Consider the following 18,597-nt stretch of genomic DNA (forward strand, 5'->3'; position numbering starts at 1 on the left):
GTAGTTGCGTTGTGTTCTTTTACACAATTCATCTCACCAGAAAGGCAAACACTAATAAGGTTGTACAGAAGCCAGCTTGTTCAGAATAAACAACATTAGCGTTGGATGCTGTCACCTGTCAGATATTGCGCATTACACGCTTGTTATGAGTATTCCAAGAATAATTCCAAAATACTTTCCTACCATATTGAATATTCTACAGTGAAGGGGAGGAACAGTAAGGATAAAAACTGAACAGGATGGATATGTTGAGGTAACGAAATAGGACTGCCTAAATAAATATTTTGTACTGTATTTACTGACCATCATGAATATTAAAAGAACTTGAAGTGCTATTAACCAAACTTTTAACCAGTTGCTGCTGACGGTTATAAATCCAGGTGATCAGAGAATGGCGATCATGGGAGAGTGTTGGTGGATCCAATCTTTGCATGGACCTGATGTTGCAGGGATGAGGGAGATTTACTCTCTGGCTGTATATGCCCACCCAAATTTGAGCATTTTACATTGTTTAATTCTTTTTCTTAACTTTTTGTGTGCGTTCTGCAAGGTTTTTCCTACGTTCACTTTCAGGTGTATTTTATGTCTTCTCAGACCAGCAGTGGCTTGAAAAAGAGAAGCAGCGTCTGACTGCTGTCTGTGAACAGAGACGAGAAACAGCATCTCAAACTGAGCCTAAGACTTACGTGGAAGCCGAGGTTCAGAACTCTGTACAAACGGACGCCTGGCCGTCGCCTGAGGAGCACGATAGGAGGAAGTTGGTTCAGCTTGAGCTGCTGCGTAAATGCTCCCTACGAAGGGCTGAGCGGAACATTAGGAGGAAAAGGGTTAGGTTTCAGCTAGAGCGAATTGCCAAGAAGCAAAAACTCTTAGAAGCCAAGAAAACTCTCCAGCAGCTGCAGGCAGCGTGTTTGCTTAGCGATGACACCGTGAAGCCAGCGCCTCTTCATGTTCCGAAGGTTAAAGAGCCTTTGGTTTGTCCCACAGCGCTTCACAGGAGTAGGTCCTCGCCTTCTGGATTCTCATACTACAGGAGATGCTCATTGCCTTGGACTTTACAGACACCTCTTACTTACAGGTAGCTATTGGCCCCCGGTATTGTTTTCCTTATATCTGTATTTCCCACTGAATTAATAAGTTATTTTCCAGAATAACTGATGCTATACAATATAGTCAGAAATATTAACATGTTTTACCTTTGTCACTCAGCCACGTGGCAGTGACACAGATTTGTAGAACCCCAATTTTTCCTGGAAGGTTACAGTGTTTGTATTCCAAGAAAATAATTATTCTGAGTTACAGATTGGCAGTCTCCTACTGCTCTGTGATTAGCAGAAACAATGGGAATAGGATCCTATGGTTGTTTAACTGCATTTGCCATCTAAAAAGTGAATTGGACTTTTATGGACAGGGCAATCTTAATGTCACACGAGGATCAGTGTTTTCCAATTTAAATTTTAGGAAAGCCCTCAGTATGGTAAAACGGCTGCAAACAACATTACCCTTGTCCCACAGCTTTGTAATGTAAAGACTTCACCTTTCCAGCTGTATGCAAGTTGTTGTGATAGCCAGAATTCATTTTGTGATCATATGAGGGTGAGCCAACAACTGCTGCCCCGGTATTTAAGCCACTGATTGCCGCAGTTTGGTAATGCCATGTATCCTGCAGTGTGTGGAAAGACCGGTCATTTTTAAATGTAGTTTATTCTATTTTAGGCATGGTGCTTAAAATTATGGACTAATCCTTTATCTTGAAAACCCAGTACCAAGCATTTTGAATAATAGATCCCATACCTGGATTCTACTGTTAGCAATATGGTTTGGCTTCTGAGTGACATTATTCTATTTATACATGATATTTTTTTTATCAAATATGTAGAGAAATCAGGTTTTCAGTAAATGTGTATGGAAAGAAATATAAAATAAACTTTACCTGTAAATCGGGCCTAATTTACATTAATATAATACCCAGTAGCATATAATATAAAATCATGAACTGCTAAAATGCTTGTTGAAGAACTAAAGGACTATAAAACAGCTTCTAGTATATTTATTAGTATTTGTTTTATGTTATCGTTAGAAAGTTAGTTACTTTGTGTCATCCCTGTCTTTTCAGTGCTCTTCTGAAAAGAAAATGTAAATCTGAACTGGTACACAACTCAAAGATCCGAAAAGATTGCAGACCTGTACGAAGTGTGTCCATAGATTGTCTTCTCAAAACCTCTTGTAATTATGGCAACTATGGGCAGTGTGATAGTGATCCATCTATTATAGGTACTGCAGGTTCACAAGTTGCTGAGAAGCAAAGCTTTGACTCTCATACAAAACAAATCAATACCGGTGTTACTCTTTTGCCAAGTGAACCACAGATGAGCAAAACACGACAAAAAATGGACAAAGCTGGTGGTAGATCTAAAGGGTCTTCCAGCAACAGCACTGCCGAACCTCCAAAGAAGAGAACTGTACGGGCAACTGTAAATACAGGAACCAAGGACACAAAGTTAAAAACATTGAAAAGTCCTTCTCCAATGACTGTTGGGGACTCTAAAAAGAGCACAGTGCGGGAAAGGAGCAGACTGCCCCTAAAGATTGAAGGAGGTAAATCCCCAACACAGAAATCCACTCAAAGATCACTTGGTCAAGGAAAGGCATCTTCTGGAGAATCATTGGTAACGGTCAAAACAGCGACACGAAACACGGCTTCCTCCATGCCAAGTGCTCAAAAGAAAATGGCTGGGGGAACGAGTAAGATCTCATCATCTGTTGACAACATTTGCAAATTAAACAATGGTCGTGTAGATAGACATACAAGTGATCGGAGGTGGATGAGCACAGAAAGACTCAATATGGGACTCCAGAAAATGAACTTTCAGACATTGGAAAACTGGAAGGAGGATGACAATAGTGAGTTGTCAGATAGTGAAAGCTTCTATTCTGTAGATTCTCTTTCTTCTGCATATGCTAGTGTCTTAACTGAACAGCTGAAGCAGGAAGAAGTAGGGAGACAAAGAAATACTCCAGGCCATAAGGATTCAGACAGTGAAGATAGCCAATTGTCTGAAGATTCCCTAGTGGAGAGAGACAACCGAAAAGAGAGACCCAATAAGAGAAGATTTAACAAATACAAGACTATTGTGACATCATCTAGCCCTTCTAAATCGTTGATGGGTGATCAAAAATCTTATCCCTTACTTACAACTGGATCAGTCACCACTGGATTCTCAAAAAGCTTTTCTCTTGATAGTTTGGCTGATACTGAAGAAGTTCCTGAAGGGGATTCTTCTGAAGAACTGCCAGCAGAGATCTTCTGGAAGCTTCAAAGCCCCAGATGTTTGGTCTTGAATGGAGAAGATCAGAAAGTTTTAGATGTTGCAACAGCAGGAGAAAATACTAACTTGGACAGAAGTGGCTCATTTTACCTGAAGATGAATGATTGGTCTGTCTCTGATTACAGTGATGTCTCTTTAGCTGAAGAAATAAAGATCTGTCCTGAAACACTTTCAAATGTTTGTGGTGGAAAATCTCAACAAATCCACGACAACTCTTTTACTCTTCACAACTGCAGTCCAAAACCAACCGGGAATACTCTACATGGGAATATTACGCCTCTTGTTATTTCTCTAAACTGTGCTCCAAAATACGATTCTCCATTTAGAGAAGATGAGATGAAGGAATTAATCACTAAAGACAATGTTGTCAAAATCGAACCTCAAACATTTCCAGATATACTAAAAGCTTTAAACACTCAAGCCACTCAAGATACAAAACTATGTGAGAAACAAATACAACTGTGTAATGTTGAAGAAAGTGAAAGTAAGACTAGTGATAACAGAGTGATTCCCAACCACATCCCAGAACAAACCGCTACCTCACCAGTTTCTGAAAAACTGGAAGACATTGATATATTTTCTAGTACTGCACCTAATCCTTCGATTAAGGATAAGCCATTAGATAACACAAGCTCCACTGTGAAAACCTGTTCAGAAAATCAAATCAGTAATGAAGAACAAGAGAGACGTGACATGGCCATTGACAATGGAATTGTAGCCTCGGATTTGGAATCCAATTGTGATGGCAAGAGTAATTCCATTAGTAGCCTAGAGTCCTCGTTAGACCTGAGGAAGTGTGAGAAGACAACTTCTGCATCAGAGAAGAACACCTCTGTAGAACTGCAGATAGCATGCGGGAAAGATGTATCCTGTAGGATGGAAAGCCAGGAGACAAAGGAAAAAACAGAAAGTGAAAACATTATTTCCACACAATTAAATGTTACGTATACAAACAAGCCAACAAGCTCAATATCTTTAAGAAATGCTAATGAGGTTTACCATCAACTCTGCTCTAGTGAGATGTTGTCTGACATTTGCCTTCGTGAGCCAAAAGAAAACTGTGGAGCTAGTGTTGTTTTGTCATTGACTAAGGAAAATGAAAATATACACTACCATAGTGTAACTACTGCAAAAAACTTTGATCAAAATAAAAATGTTACTATAGCAATGTCTGCATGTAATCAGCTTCAGAATTTAAAGAACCAAAACCAATCTCTCACTTTCCCTTGCCCACAATTTATTACATCTGAACATTTAGTGCCAGAGGCTCTAGATAGTGAACCAATCTCTCCAAAATTAATTGGAATGACGAGTCCATTGAAAGCAGATGATCAAAAAATTAATTGTGACTTTAAATCCACTAAATTGTTATCACAAATACAAGTGGCTACGGTAGAGCTGGATATAAATGCCAATAAAGATTGCAAAGCTGAAGCGGAGCCATGTCCGGTATTGGACACAAACGGTGTCTTCAAACATGATAATGGAGCTGGCTCCATCGAGAGACATACCAGTGGCAAAATTGCAGGGGCTGAGAATACTGATAATGCAGTAAGTGTGATAAACAAACAGTCATCCACAGTGGAAGACAAATGCCTTGTTGTGTTTACTGATCAGAGTGAAGACGTTGATGTTGTCTCACCAATCGAGTACAATTCCGTTACCCAACAAAAAGGAAAGCTTCCCATTACATCTTTCCCAGCTTCTCATCACAGCAATGTCACAGATACCTTGTCAGTTTCTAGAAGGTATGATTGTGAGTCTGACCAGAGTAATGAGGACTCGGACACCCAGGTTCAGTCATGTCCATCATACCATTCACCCTTCCAAACATCACAAGAAACAACTATGGATGGCATCTACAGTTCTTCAGTACCTATTCTCACTGACAACTATACAAGGAACCTTGAACAAACACTGACAAGTTCACACTCGGTGATTGATCATACTGTGTCAGCATCATATAACAATCTTACATTTAAACAAAATGATGAAGACCAACAGTTTAGTACAACAAATGGTAACATTCTGTGGAATCCCGTTAAACCTGATCATAAGCCTGAGGTTGCCAACGAGTCCTTTGAACTTGTTGCCACCAATACTTCACACATCCCAGAGGATGTGGCAGCTGATACAGTGAAGATTTGTCTTAACCCAAATTTTAGGACACAACCTGAAGTTAATGATAGAACTCGCTTTATTCCATATATAAAAAGCCTTGATCATAAAAAGAGTTCTACAGTCGGTTCTTCTGAAGATACCATAGATCATCTGTCTAGTGTAAGTGATATTGTCTGTGTTACACCCTGTAATGTGTCCAGTAAAGTGGCAAAAGAGAAAACTACATTACCAGATAATAGAGTACAGATCAACAGTGACCAAAGGTCAGAGTCTTACTCACCCGGAACCACTTGTTTTATTCATAAAGCTAAAGGATTGCCTCATATTCGGAATACAAATAAAACATTTCTGAGCCCTGAATATGCTAATGATGAAAACAAATATAATACAGAGAATCTTCCCAAAACACATTCTGATGAAACATCAGTTTCACATGGAGCAAGACAGACAGATCGAACACAAAGTGCATTAAGTACACACATTAGTGAACTTGACCAACACTGCAACTCCTCTACAATCAATGTTGCAGCAGCCAGGGATCCACTATTGTGTAGTAGCAGTCATTGTGAGGACGCCAACGGTCAAATTCACACCAATAAGATTCCTCAGCTATTGAAAGAACTAATGGAGGAAAATATTGTGTCTAAAACAGAAGACCCATCTCAGATAAATGAAGAGATACCTATTAAAAATAAAATGTTTGAGAATACTAATGACAATCAAGATGGTTCAGAAATTAAATCTGAAAAGGACATCAGCAACATTAAAGATTCTGCATCCTCCCTGACCAATAGCAATCATCAGAAACATTTCTCGGGTCCTTATACTGACGGTAATAAAGAGCAAGTTAGCTCTGCTGACGTTTCATATCCTGATGTAAATAGCAACCAGCAAGAGATGTACGACAGTGCCGATCACCATGTAACAGAAGATATTAGTGGTACGTGTCTGCCTATTCCATATTATGAAGCCATAATGCAAAACAAACTATTTTGTCAATCCAAGTCTGAAAATGTTTATTTAAGTACACATTCTGAATATCAAGAGAGTTCAGAAACCATATTCCTTCCTAAACAAACTGGTTTGAACAAATTTCAAGAATATGACGCACATGCAGATGGTGACTGTAAGGAGAATGATACAATGCAATGTTCCAGAATTCTGAAATGTAAAACAGGAAGATTGTTTTTTAACGGACAAAATGAACAATCAGAACTTGGTATTTTGTATGGGACAGGAGACTGTATAGCTGGCAATCAGAGTGTGGTAACAGATTCTAGTATGTCTTCTGCAACTAATGTGGTAATACCCGAACTGCAAGATGTCTCCCAACAAGTGAAATATTCTGCTACAGAGCTGGATGGCGCCATCTGTTCTGAAAGTGTTACTGGTAAATGCAACTACTTTCAAAGCAGACATGAGGAGGCCGGTGAGCAACACAACTGTGGTAACAACAAAGCACAAGACATTTTGTTAGCACAACAAAAACAGAACCAACAATATATAAACAGAAAAGAGAAATGTGAAAGTGCTTCGGCAATGAATAAAGTAGAAAACATAACAGACACAACTAGTATAGTCTATTCACCAAAACCTGATCTCTGTAGATCTGAAGTAGACTATTCTGTTTTAAAAAATACAAATAATTTGCCAAATGCTACATCAATCGATACCTCTCAGTGCTGCGTATCTGGCGAATTGCAGGAGGCAGTAATTGATCCTCTCAAGAACTGTCAATTTCAACCAACTGAAGATAAGGGTATATTAAGAAACATTTGTGCAGGTACAGAATCAAATGAAGTTTTGTTTGCAGGTAGGGCATATTGTGGAGCTAACCTAGTTGCTGAAATGTCTACAGATTATGAGCCATCTTGTCGAAGACCATCTCAAGATGATCTATCTGTTGATGAGGTACATTTAGAACACAACATGGGCGCCACAAGTGAGGTCTCCGATTTTATAATAAATAAAAATAAATGTGAATTGGAACTGTTAACTGACAAAAATCCACCTCCATTTACTAATGTGTTTGACACCAGCACAGTAAGTAGCACAGTGACTTATGGTATACAACAAAATGATCAATCTGTAGCGGCGGGAGACATTGAAGACAAGAACTTGAGGACTATAGTTCCCTGTGGAGAATGTTGTTCAGACCTGGACAAATCACCTGAGCAAGACACAGAGACATCCAGATATTTGGTTTCAAGGAACTTCAGTGGTTTGGAGGATATATCTGTGAATACCCCATCAATGCGGAAAGAATGTGCATCAGACTCCCCTGTTGGTATCCATAAGCAAGCAGCTGATGACATTCCTTGTCCTGCACATTTAAAAGGAAAAAGATCCTCAAGCCTTATGTGTACTAAAGCTCATTGCACCATACTCCCCAGTTTATTTACCCCCATGGCTACAACTGAGTTGCATTTAACAGAATCTTCCACTAATAAATCACCTGCCAATCCCGGTGCTGAAACTTTGCCACATAAATTAAATTATGGAAGAAGGTCTTTGTGTAATGAACATTATTCAAAGATGGAGTCGAAGACATATGCACCTCATACTGTAACGGAGTTCAACATAAAAAAACATGACTGTCTATGTGATAGTAACCAGGCATCAAACCCTAATGTGAATCCACAGCACAACGCTAAAATAAAGGACAATTTTGAAGTGGAAGGCAGAGCCTGTTTGCCAAACAGAGCACCAACTAATATACTAAGCAGTTTATTTAGTGAATCGTCACCTCAAGCAAATAAATTAGCTGTAGAATTAGTAGAGAATGCTGAAGGCCTTCATTTCTCCTCAAGTGACATTAATCCCTTTGTTCACACTTGGCAGCAAGAAAAGACTCTTAAGCCTGGGTGGAGGAACAGTGCATGCAACAGTGCAAGTGATGTATCTTGTACTAAATTCCGAGCAGAGGTTGATAAATTAATGAGGTGCTCCAGTGTTGATGAAGGGCTCAATGCTCATAATTCTCCTTTTCATTCTCATCTTAGCTCCTATGCAAATGCTAGAACAGGTTCCAGCACTATAAGCAGTTTTGAAGGAAATGGTTCAGGGCCATATTCATTGGACAGTTCTCAGGATCTTCTGTCGGATGACACTGCTGCTGCATGTAGTGGAGCAGAGTTTGTTGGGCCATGTGAGTTGCAGACAAAATTTGAAAATGATTCTAATTTGGATGAAATAATGATTCTGTACACTTCAGAGTCGGAGACTTGTAATGAAACGGACCAAAGAGTATCTTGTGCACAGGAGGAAACCCAAATTAAGCAGAAGCACCGAAAAGTCACTAAACACCAGAGAAGTTACACAGAGGAGTCATCTTCGAGGCAGATGAGGAGAAATAATGTGGACCAGAGGCCAGCATCTTGGTCAAGTGTGCAGAACATGTCTTTACATTTATCCCAGCTACTGCAAGAGACTTCTGAGTTGCTGGGAAATCTTTCCCAACCTCATTCTCAAAATGTCTACTTTGACGTCTCCAAGATGCACAAAGACCCCGCAGAGTTGATTCTGAAAAGACAAGTCAGAGATTCATACACTCAGACCTCTGTAGACCGGGGTATACAGACAGATTCACAAACAACAATAAAGAACAAAGCACAAAATCCTGACACCGAGCATAACAGTTTCGTAAATGCTTCAGGAATAAATGTTTTTGTTAAAGTAGTGGGAACAGATTCTTTGACTCAAATTCCCCAAAACACTTGTTTATCAGCAGAACAAAATGGCTACAAAGCACCAAAGACACAGAGCCTACCAAACCTGCACGCATTTGTGTCTAGCAAACAATCAGAACATGGTTTGTCTCCATCACCAAAAGTGCGAGCATCCACCCCATTCTTAAATGACTTGCAAGACATGTCATCTATATCTCTCCCACTTTCCTTATCAAGAAAATCTCCAGTTTTATCTAGTGTGAATAAGGACACAGAAGATCCTTCTCTTGCTGTGATAATCAGTTCTTCATCCAGCGTTGTTCATACCCCAAGGTACCAAACCACCCGCCGAAGTAACACCACAATGGTCGATAGAGCCTCATCACCGATTCTAACACTGAGTGCAAGTCGGAAATCTCTCAATAAACTTGTACCTGAGAATCCATTAAATAGTCCAAATCTTGGTAAAACTCTTTGTCCCAGAAAAAGGAGAGAGCGAGGGATCCGCAATACACAAATTAATGGTTCACAAACAGAAACCGACAGTGAATGTTTCAGTTCTTACAGTAAGTCCAATGTGAAAAATGAATTTGAGGCTCTGCGTAGCAACTCGCTCAAAGAATCCTCTAGAAAAAGAACTGCAACGCATAAAGTCCCGAAATTTACGAGTGAAGGTTGCATTCTGCGAGATGAACACTTGACGTTTAACAACCACTCCAGTAGCAACTCGGAGATGTCAGGTGTGGGAAAAAGACCTAAGGAGCTGAACTATTTCACTTCCACTCAGTCTGAAAAAATATCTGATAAGACGTTTGCTACTTTGCCCCCATGGGAAAGCCCACAATCTCTTGAAAACCTCTCTCAAATGTTACAGCCTATGCCAAACAAAAATGGCCAAGTCCTTCCACAAGGTCCAAGAAAAGAACTTAGTAATAATGGCAGTTTTACTATAACTTCAAACAGTTCATATTTAAAAAACAGAAACTATCCTTATTTACCTTCACAAATAAGTGGTTTTGACTTGCACTTGCAAGAAGATGGCTTATCGGTTGTAGAAAGTGACTGTAATACAGACATTCTTTTAGGTCAAGAGCCCACCTTCAGAATAAATCACAAACCACAAAATTATACACTGCAGGATCTGCCGCTCCACAATAAATTCAGCAACTGGTCTGGAGTTCAGTGTAGTACACCCAATAGTGTACAACTGTTAAGAAGCATGGGCGATCTGAATATAAGGGATAATTGTACTGAGATAGAAGCATCTCAGGAGGTGCTGGAAAGTAGGTGTCGGGAGATTGAGAGGCTGCAGAGAGAACGTGCGGAGGTCATGTCTGGGATACACTTAGAGCGGAATCCACAGCCTCTGACTGTGCAGCTTGCAGAAGCCAAGCTCAGCTATGGCATTGGAGAAACGGACGCTCTTCTGAGGGTTATTCAGACCAGAAAGACGGACGGGCAAGATACAGTCTCCATAAAGAAACAGCTATATGAAAGGTAGGGTTAAAATCACTTTGTAGGTTATTTGGGCTTAAATAATAGTCATTAGAATCTCAATTAAATGTGTCTTCTTGCTAATCATTAAAATGAACTAAATCCATCCTAGCCCAGCTATGGTATTAACCAAGCAAAGCAGTTATGGATAGAAATCATTGCACATGGTTACTCTCTGGGTTAGTATATGGACAGCTGCTAGACTGAGTAAACATTAATACCAGTAGGTGTGTACGCTCCTCTGTATTAGAAGGCCTTTTTTAATTAATTTATTAATATTTTGTAGCATCTTTTGATAGCAGCCATCAGCTACTTATACCGCTTTCATACTGCCGCCCCGGCAATATCCCGGGTTTTTCAAGCCGGGTTTTTGCCGGGGCTCGGAGCGTCCCAGCTCAGAAACACCATTCATACTGCACCTCGGACCCGGGAATTTCCCGGGTTGACCCCATTCATACTGCACAAGTCTGTGCCCTGGCAATTTGTGGGAGTCATCACCAGAGCAGTTTTCATTGGCTGAAAAACGGTGATGTGATTGAAAGGTGACTGTTTTTTTTTTTCTTCCACGGGCTCCCACCGATGACATCATCCTCCAGAGACATGCAGACAGCCAATCGGCTTGTTTTCTGTGCAACCCGGGAATTACCCCTCGATAAATCCCGGGTCTAAAAACCCGGGTCTTCAACCCGGGATTTATCGAGGGGTAATTCCTGGGTCGGACCCGGGTTGCCTGCACTATGAATGGTGCAACCCGGGTTTTTCAACCTGGGTTGCACAGAAAACAAGCTGATTGGCTGTCTGCCTGTCTCTGGAGGATGATGTCATCGGTGGGAGCCCGTGGAAGAAAAAAAAAAACCAGTCACCTTTCAATGACATCACCATTTTTCAGCCAATGAAAACTGCTCTGGTGATGACTCCCACAAATTGCCAGGGCACAGACTTGTGCAGTATGAATGGGGTCAACCTGGGAAATTCCCGGGTCCGAGGTGCAGTATGAATGGTGTTTCTGAGCTGGAACGCTCCGAGCCCCGGCAAAAACCCGGCTTGAAAAACCCGGGATATTGCCGGGGCGGCAGTATGAAAGCGGTATTAGTTGGCTAGATTATTTGTGGGAAGGCAATAAGTGGTGATAAACTGTATTGAAAAATGGTGAAACATGTTACCCACATTCTAATTCTACAAAAAAATGATCACTACTTATTATCCAGTTTACTTTTACTTTTGTGTTGATAAAATGTATGAGAGTATGATGAACTCTTATCACTATTGTTTTTACATCTAACACTATTACCAATTTAAGTCCACTTATTGTCTTTTTTTCCCCCCACCCCTATGAATGATGTAAAATTTGGTTGCCTGGTGCAATCAACCTGAGGGTCTCCAAAATAAAAATTCCAGTGTACCCTACCGGCAGGAAGCTGCCAGGGCATATTGGGACTTTACTATGCATATAGTTCCAAAACAGATGGAGAACAGCTTATTGCCTAGCTCTGCTTCATTACCAAACCTCAACATAATAATTTACAGTTTTGACATTTACTGGTTGTGTCATTTAAAGTATTTGACAAATATAATATGATGCTTGAAAGCAGATCTCGGGAGGTTGAGAGGCTGCATCTCCTAAAAGGAAAACCATTTATTTCTCCCTATTCAGACACTTGCAAGTAATCGAAAATTTGCGCAAGGAAAGAGAAGAGCGACTGCAGAGATTTAGAAGGAGCCGCAGCCTCAGTCCGCAGAAACAACTGAGTCTCTCACAAGCCTCGCTGACCTCGCTGAGAGAGTCGGACTTGCCCAGTCGTCGCAGAGAGTACCTGCAGCAGCTGAGGAAAGACATGGTGGATAATACCAGGTTAATAAATATCTGGTTTCAGTTGTCGCACATAGGGCCGATAATCCATCCTTTATCTAGGACAAGCAAAATCCTTAAAAAATAGTTAAGCCAAACTATAATATATTGTGTACATAATTTAATGTAGAAAATCGCTCTCCTGTATAGATTACATTACCATTCATAACTCCACTTGCAAAAAGAAAAAATTAAGTTTTCTGTTTTGAAATCACTTTTTTACACCACCCCGTTATCCGTTGCATGCTCACATGCTGAGGGCACCAGGTCCAATGCTATTGTTTAATTTCTAGAATTCATGAACCAAAGAAAAGGTCAGCCCAGTGTCCTTCGGAGATTGACGTGATGCTGAAAGATTATCAGAAGGCTCGAGAAGAGGCCAAAATGGAAATTGCCAGAGCAAGGGACAAGCTGCGAGAAAGGGCAGAGCTGGAGAAGAGACGGCTGCAGCAGAGCAGTCTACCGAAGGTGAGTCTTAAAAACAACACCCTACTGTGGTATAAACCACAAGGCAGTCATTTATAGGCAAATCACGCTGTGAGAATGTATGATTGTAATCTGATGTGAAATGTCCATATGTAACTATTATCATATTTGTAAAACGCCATACACATGGAACAAGCACAATTAGTATATGTGTGTCTATATGTACTGTTATCCTCCACCTGTCTGCACACTCTCTGCTGTTTCTCAACCTTGTTTCTTACAGCTGCATTTTATTATGACTTGCTGTTGCTTGTACTCCCTCCTTGCTGCTCCACTTACCCCAACTCTCTAACTGGCTCCCCAGCTCTTCTTCTCCCAGTGATCATACACAACAACCTCACAACACCTTCCATTTTACCTAATGTTTTATAGTCCCTCTCCACTCCTGCCAGATATCTTTGTGAAATCTAACTGTGTTTTACTCATCCATCCCTCGTCTCTACTGTCCTAACTACTATCCATTCCCTTGCTGATCCTATTACCTGTTTTCTTCCACTTTTCTCTCCTGCGACCTCTGCAGTCTCCCCCTTCACTCACTTTTTCCTTCATCACCATTACCTCACCTCACTCCTAACCTCTCGCAGTCCTTTTTTTCTGTCTTACTTTCAGTTCTCTATTTAACGCTTATGTTTAGCATTATCATGACTTGCTCCTCTCTCTCTTCTGTCCTCTCCCTCTATCCCTATATTTCTCTTGTCCAACCTTCCTGTGTTCTCACCTCTCTTCCTTCCCTTTCCTTCTCCTCTCTTCCCTCCTCTGCTTCTCTGCCCCTGATCTATATCACTGCCCCTATCTCCACCTAATCCCCTCTCACTTTAGCCCTGGTTCCCCCCCCCATGAACCATCCCTCTCTTTCTCCTCCTTTGAGGTACACTCCATCCACCTCTTCCACCCAGTCCACCTCAGTGTTGTCGTTATTTACTGTCCTCCTGGTCCCGTTTCTCATTTCCTTGATTACTTCGCCACCAGACTCCCTCACTTTCTCTACTCTGCCTTCCCTCATCTTGGGGGACTAATATACTTATCGACAATCCCTCAGACCCTGGTTGCTTCCAGACTTCTCTCCCTCTCCTCCTTCCTTGGTCTCTCTCAATGGACCTTCTCTCCCTCCCACTGCAATGGCCACTCCCTTGGTCTTTTCCCACCTTTGTACTGTATCCATCTTCAACAATTCACCTTTCCCTCCTTCTGACCACCATCTCCTCTCTTTTAGCAGCTCTTCACCCCTAACCTTCCCCATCCCCTAAAAACACTCTCACCAGGCGTAACCTTGAAACTATTGATCCTACCACGTTGTCCTCCCACCTGGTCTCACTCCTCGCCCTTCTATAATGACACCCTTACCACTGCACTTGCTCTGTTGCCAGTGCTGTCACCATGAAGTATCATCGGTCCCCGCCTCAACAGTGGCACTCCAAACTTACCCTACATCTTCAAAATGGCTCCCATTGTGCTGAACGGCTCTGGAGAAAGTCACGCACTTCAAGTTCATACTTGCCTTTTACAGTTCTGCCCTATCACTCTCTAAACAATCCTACTTGAAGGCTCTCCTTTCCTCACAATCCTCCAACCACTGTCATTTTTTTTTGCCACCTTCAATTCTCTACTTTCCCCACCCCTACTCCCCTCATTACTCTCTGCAATGGACTTTGCTACCCACTTCACCTCCAAAATTAAGTTAATATGTCATGACATCTCCTCCTATCAGTCCCTTCTTGCCCTACCCTCTCCCCCTTCCTTATCCACTTTGTCACTCCTCACCCCCTCCTCTGTGGATGCAACCTCCATCCACTGCTCCCCACTGTCACCTCCACTTTCTAGCCCACCTTCTTTCTCTTCCCTCACTCCGGTATCTGCAGATGAAGTCTGCACCTTTCTCTCCCCCTCCACCTGCCCACTTGACCCCATCCTCTCCCATCTCCTCCATTTCCTCTCTCTTGAGGCCTACTCCCACCTTGCCCACCTCCTGAACTAATTCCTCTTCTCTGGAATCTTCACCTCCACCTCTCTCTCTTCCCATACTCAAAAGCCTGTCCTATCTCCGTCCCTCCTTTTTGCCTCCAAACTTCTTGAACAGGTTGTCTACAACCATCTCGCCTCCTTTCTTCTCACTCCCTCCTTGACCCATTCCTATCCAGTTTTCGCTCCCTCCTTTCCAGTGAAACGACCCTCACTAAGATCACTAATGACCACCTCTTCGCTAAATCTAAAGTACACTACTCCCTTCTTATCCTGTTTGACCTCCCTCCTTTTGCAAACTCAAATCTATAGGCCTCTGTAACACTGTCCTCTCCTGGTTTTCTACTTACCTCACTAACTGCTCCTTCTCAGTACACATGACTCCACATCCCCCCTCTTCCGTTACCTGTTACAATTCCCCAAGGTTCCGTTCTTGGCCCCTTGTTCTTCTCCCTCTGCACCCCCTCCCTTGGTGACCTCGTCCGCTCCTTTGGCCTTCAGTACCACCTCTATGCTGATCATATCTAAATCTATCTTTCATCCCCTGACCTCTCTCCTTCCCTTATGTCTCGTGTCTCCTGCTGTCTCTCAGCCATTTCATCTTAGTTGTCCCAGTGCTTTCTTAAACTCAGTATTTCCAAAAATGAACTAATCATCTTCCCCCATTTCAGGGCTCCCTCACCCCCCCTTCTCCTTTTGTTAATAACACTACTCTCCTTTCTGTCCCTTCAAGTCCGATGCCTAGAGGTCATCCTTGACTCCTCTCTCTCTCTCCTTGAAAACCTTGCCATTCTGTTCCTCTCAAAATCCTGCAACTTCCATCTCCAAATTATATCCAAAATAGGGCATTTTCTTACTACGGAAGCCTGCAAAACTCTTATTCACTCCCTTGTAATCTCTTGGCTTGATTACTGTAACCTCCTCCTCTCTTTCCTACCGAACTCCCACATTGTCTCTCTTAAGTCTGTCCTCAATGCTGCTACCCAACTTTTATTTCTCTCTAGCTACTCTATCTCTGACGTCCCTTTCTGCCAGTCCCGACATTGGCTCCCTCTGGCCTAAGTAAATAATTAAATTTTAGACTTGTCATCTCAACTTCTTCACAGCTCTCAATAAATTCTACCCACCCCACACACATATTTACAACCTCATCTTTACCTGCACTCCGCGCCGCCCCCTCCACTCTTCCCCCTCACTACTTCACTGATCACTTTTTCCCACTCCCGCCTCCAGGACTTTGTCCGGGTTGCTCCTCAGCTATGGAGGTTAGCTTAGGTGCCTCTACCCTCAAAGTCTTCAAGAGTGCCCTTAGGAATCATTTCTTTATTCAAGCCTATCCACCTTCCTCCTAACTCCCTTGTCTCGACTTTCACCCCCACTCCTCCAATCAATACCACCCTTTTATGAGTCTTCCCCTTTCCTTTAGGATGTAAGCTTCCTCGAGCAAGGCCCTCTTTCCTTGTGTTCCCCTTCTCCTATTCCATCACCCTCTGTACCTCTTGGTCTGACCTACTTCACCCTGGTCATTACCATCACTCTCACTCAGTGTCCCTTAAATTATTTGATCTGCATTACTATGTCACCTGTATATTATTATTTGTTTATTCAGTATGCCTGGTATTTGTATTTTGTTTTTCATGGATCATGTAATGTGTTATGGATCTTTGCATTCTGTATATGCCATGTATGGCGCTGCATACCTTTTGTGGTGCCTTATAAATAGAACATAATAAATAATAATAATAATAATAATAATAATAATAATATGATTTATTCTATTTGAGGAGGATACAAAAATGAAGACACTTGTAAGCACAAGCACTTTATTCACCAGTTCCAGTCTCAGCCTGTCCTCGGGACCCACGTCTGGGTATAATAGTGGCATGACAGCCACACTTGGCAGGTGCAGCAAGTTGGGCAGCCAGGAGACAAATGTGAGTATTATCTGTGCGGTAGTTTATTTCCTCTGTATGATTGGGCAGCACGGTGGCTCAGTGGTTAGTGCTTCTGCCTCACAGCACTGGGGTCATGAGTTTGATTCCCAACCATGGCCTTATCTGTGTGGAGTTTGTATATTCTCCCCGTTTTTGCGTGGGTTTCCTCCGGGTGCTCCAGTTTCCTACCACACTCCAAAAACACACTGCTAGGTTAATTGACTGCTAACAAATTTCCCTTAGTTTCTCTCGGTCTGTGTGTGTGTGTGTGTGTTAGGGAATTTAGACTGTAAGCTCTTATGTAAGTGAGTTCTCTGTACAGCACTGTGGAAATAGTGGTACTATATAAATATCTGATGATGATTAGTAGCCCAGTTATGTCACTACATTGCATCATGATGAATATTTTGTCCGACCATAAAATGGCTGCTTCTTATGCAGGATGGACACTCCATGCAGTACACTTTGTCTGTGTGTGTATGTGTATATATAAATAAAAGATATCTCTAGTTTCAGATTATACAATGTAGTATTTTTTAAAAAAATTTCAATGTGTCAATCCATATTGGAATATGTATTTTTATGTAACTGAAGACCTGTTTAGTTTTTTCTTGTTTCATATAGTGGAACCACAACTTACTCATAATGGTGGCAGTCATTTTTTCACTGAGACATACATGAGAATGTAGCCAATCAATTCACTAAGAACCAGTAACATCAATTTGGGCCTCACTGTTACTGGTTCCTAGTGAAATCATTCTCATAAGTTATGGTACAGCCCACAAAATGTCTGCCTCCACTGTGTGTAGCTGATAGGTGCACTTTAAATGCCTTGCAATTTCTTACAATGATGGAAGTGGTTTTTAATGTGCATTTAAAAGACTTTGCCAAGAAGTGTGGATCCGCAGCTGAGATCTGGAAGAGGCCGACCTGCAGTGAGGAACTGTCACCTTTCTGCCCCTTCCCAGGTTGCTGCAGTGCCAGGTATGTGTCCTAAAATCTCCCATTGTCAATGTACGGATTCATGTAGTGAAAAATAGAACTATGTATGAGACTAAATTTTTCTAAGTTTCATATTGTCATATAGCGCTCTGCATACAATTCCTTCACACGATGAATGGTATAGAATAACAATGTCATATAGCGCTCTATAGCTATGGTATTATAGAATAACAATGTCATATAGCGCTCTATAGCTATGGTATTATAGAATAACAATGTCATATAGCGCTCTACAGCTATGATATTATAGAATAACAATGTCATATAGCGCTCTATAGCTATGATATTATAGAATAACAATGTCATATAGCGCTCTATAGCTATGGTATTATAGAATAACAATGTCATATAGCGCTCTACAGCTATGGTATTATAGAATAACAATGTCATATAGTGCTCTACAGCTATGATATTATAGAATAACAATTTCATATAGCGCTCTACAGGCTATGATATTATAGAATAACAATGTCTAATAGCGCTCTACAGCTATATTATAGAATAACAATGTCATATAGCGCTCTACAGCTATATTATAGAATAACAATGTCATATAGCGCTCTACAGCTATGATATTATAGAATAACAATGTCATATAGCGCTCTATAGCTATGGTATTATAGAATAACAATGTCATATAGCGCTCTACAGCTATATTATAGAATAACAATGTCATATAGCGCTCTATAGCTATGGTATTATAGAATAACAATGTCATATAGCGCTCTACAGCTATGGTATTATAGAATAACAAT

At 41.3% G+C, this 18,597-nt stretch overlaps 1 protein-coding gene across 1 annotated transcript in view; it reads left to right on the forward strand.

Annotated features, from left to right (window-relative positions):
* STARD9 (StAR related lipid transfer domain containing 9) overlaps positions 1-18,597 on the forward strand; it is a 129,827-nt gene that overhangs the window by 94,735 nt on the left and 16,495 nt on the right. Inside the window, exons 22-27 of the mRNA XM_075193276.1 lie at positions 595-1,078; positions 2,117-10,615; positions 12,267-12,464; positions 12,755-12,929; positions 16,691-16,840; positions 17,722-17,824. Coding sequence (XP_075049377.1) covers positions 595-1,078; positions 2,117-10,615; positions 12,267-12,464; positions 12,755-12,929; positions 16,691-16,840; positions 17,722-17,824 — 9,609 coding nt within the window. The remainder of the gene's footprint in view (positions 1-594; positions 1,079-2,116; positions 10,616-12,266; positions 12,465-12,754; positions 12,930-16,690; positions 16,841-17,721; positions 17,825-18,597) is intronic.

This window comes from Mixophyes fleayi, chromosome 12 (genome assembly GCF_038048845.1).
Source record: "Mixophyes fleayi isolate aMixFle1 chromosome 12, aMixFle1.hap1, whole genome shotgun sequence".
Classification (NCBI taxonomy): domain Eukaryota; kingdom Metazoa; phylum Chordata; class Amphibia; order Anura; family Limnodynastidae; genus Mixophyes; species Mixophyes fleayi.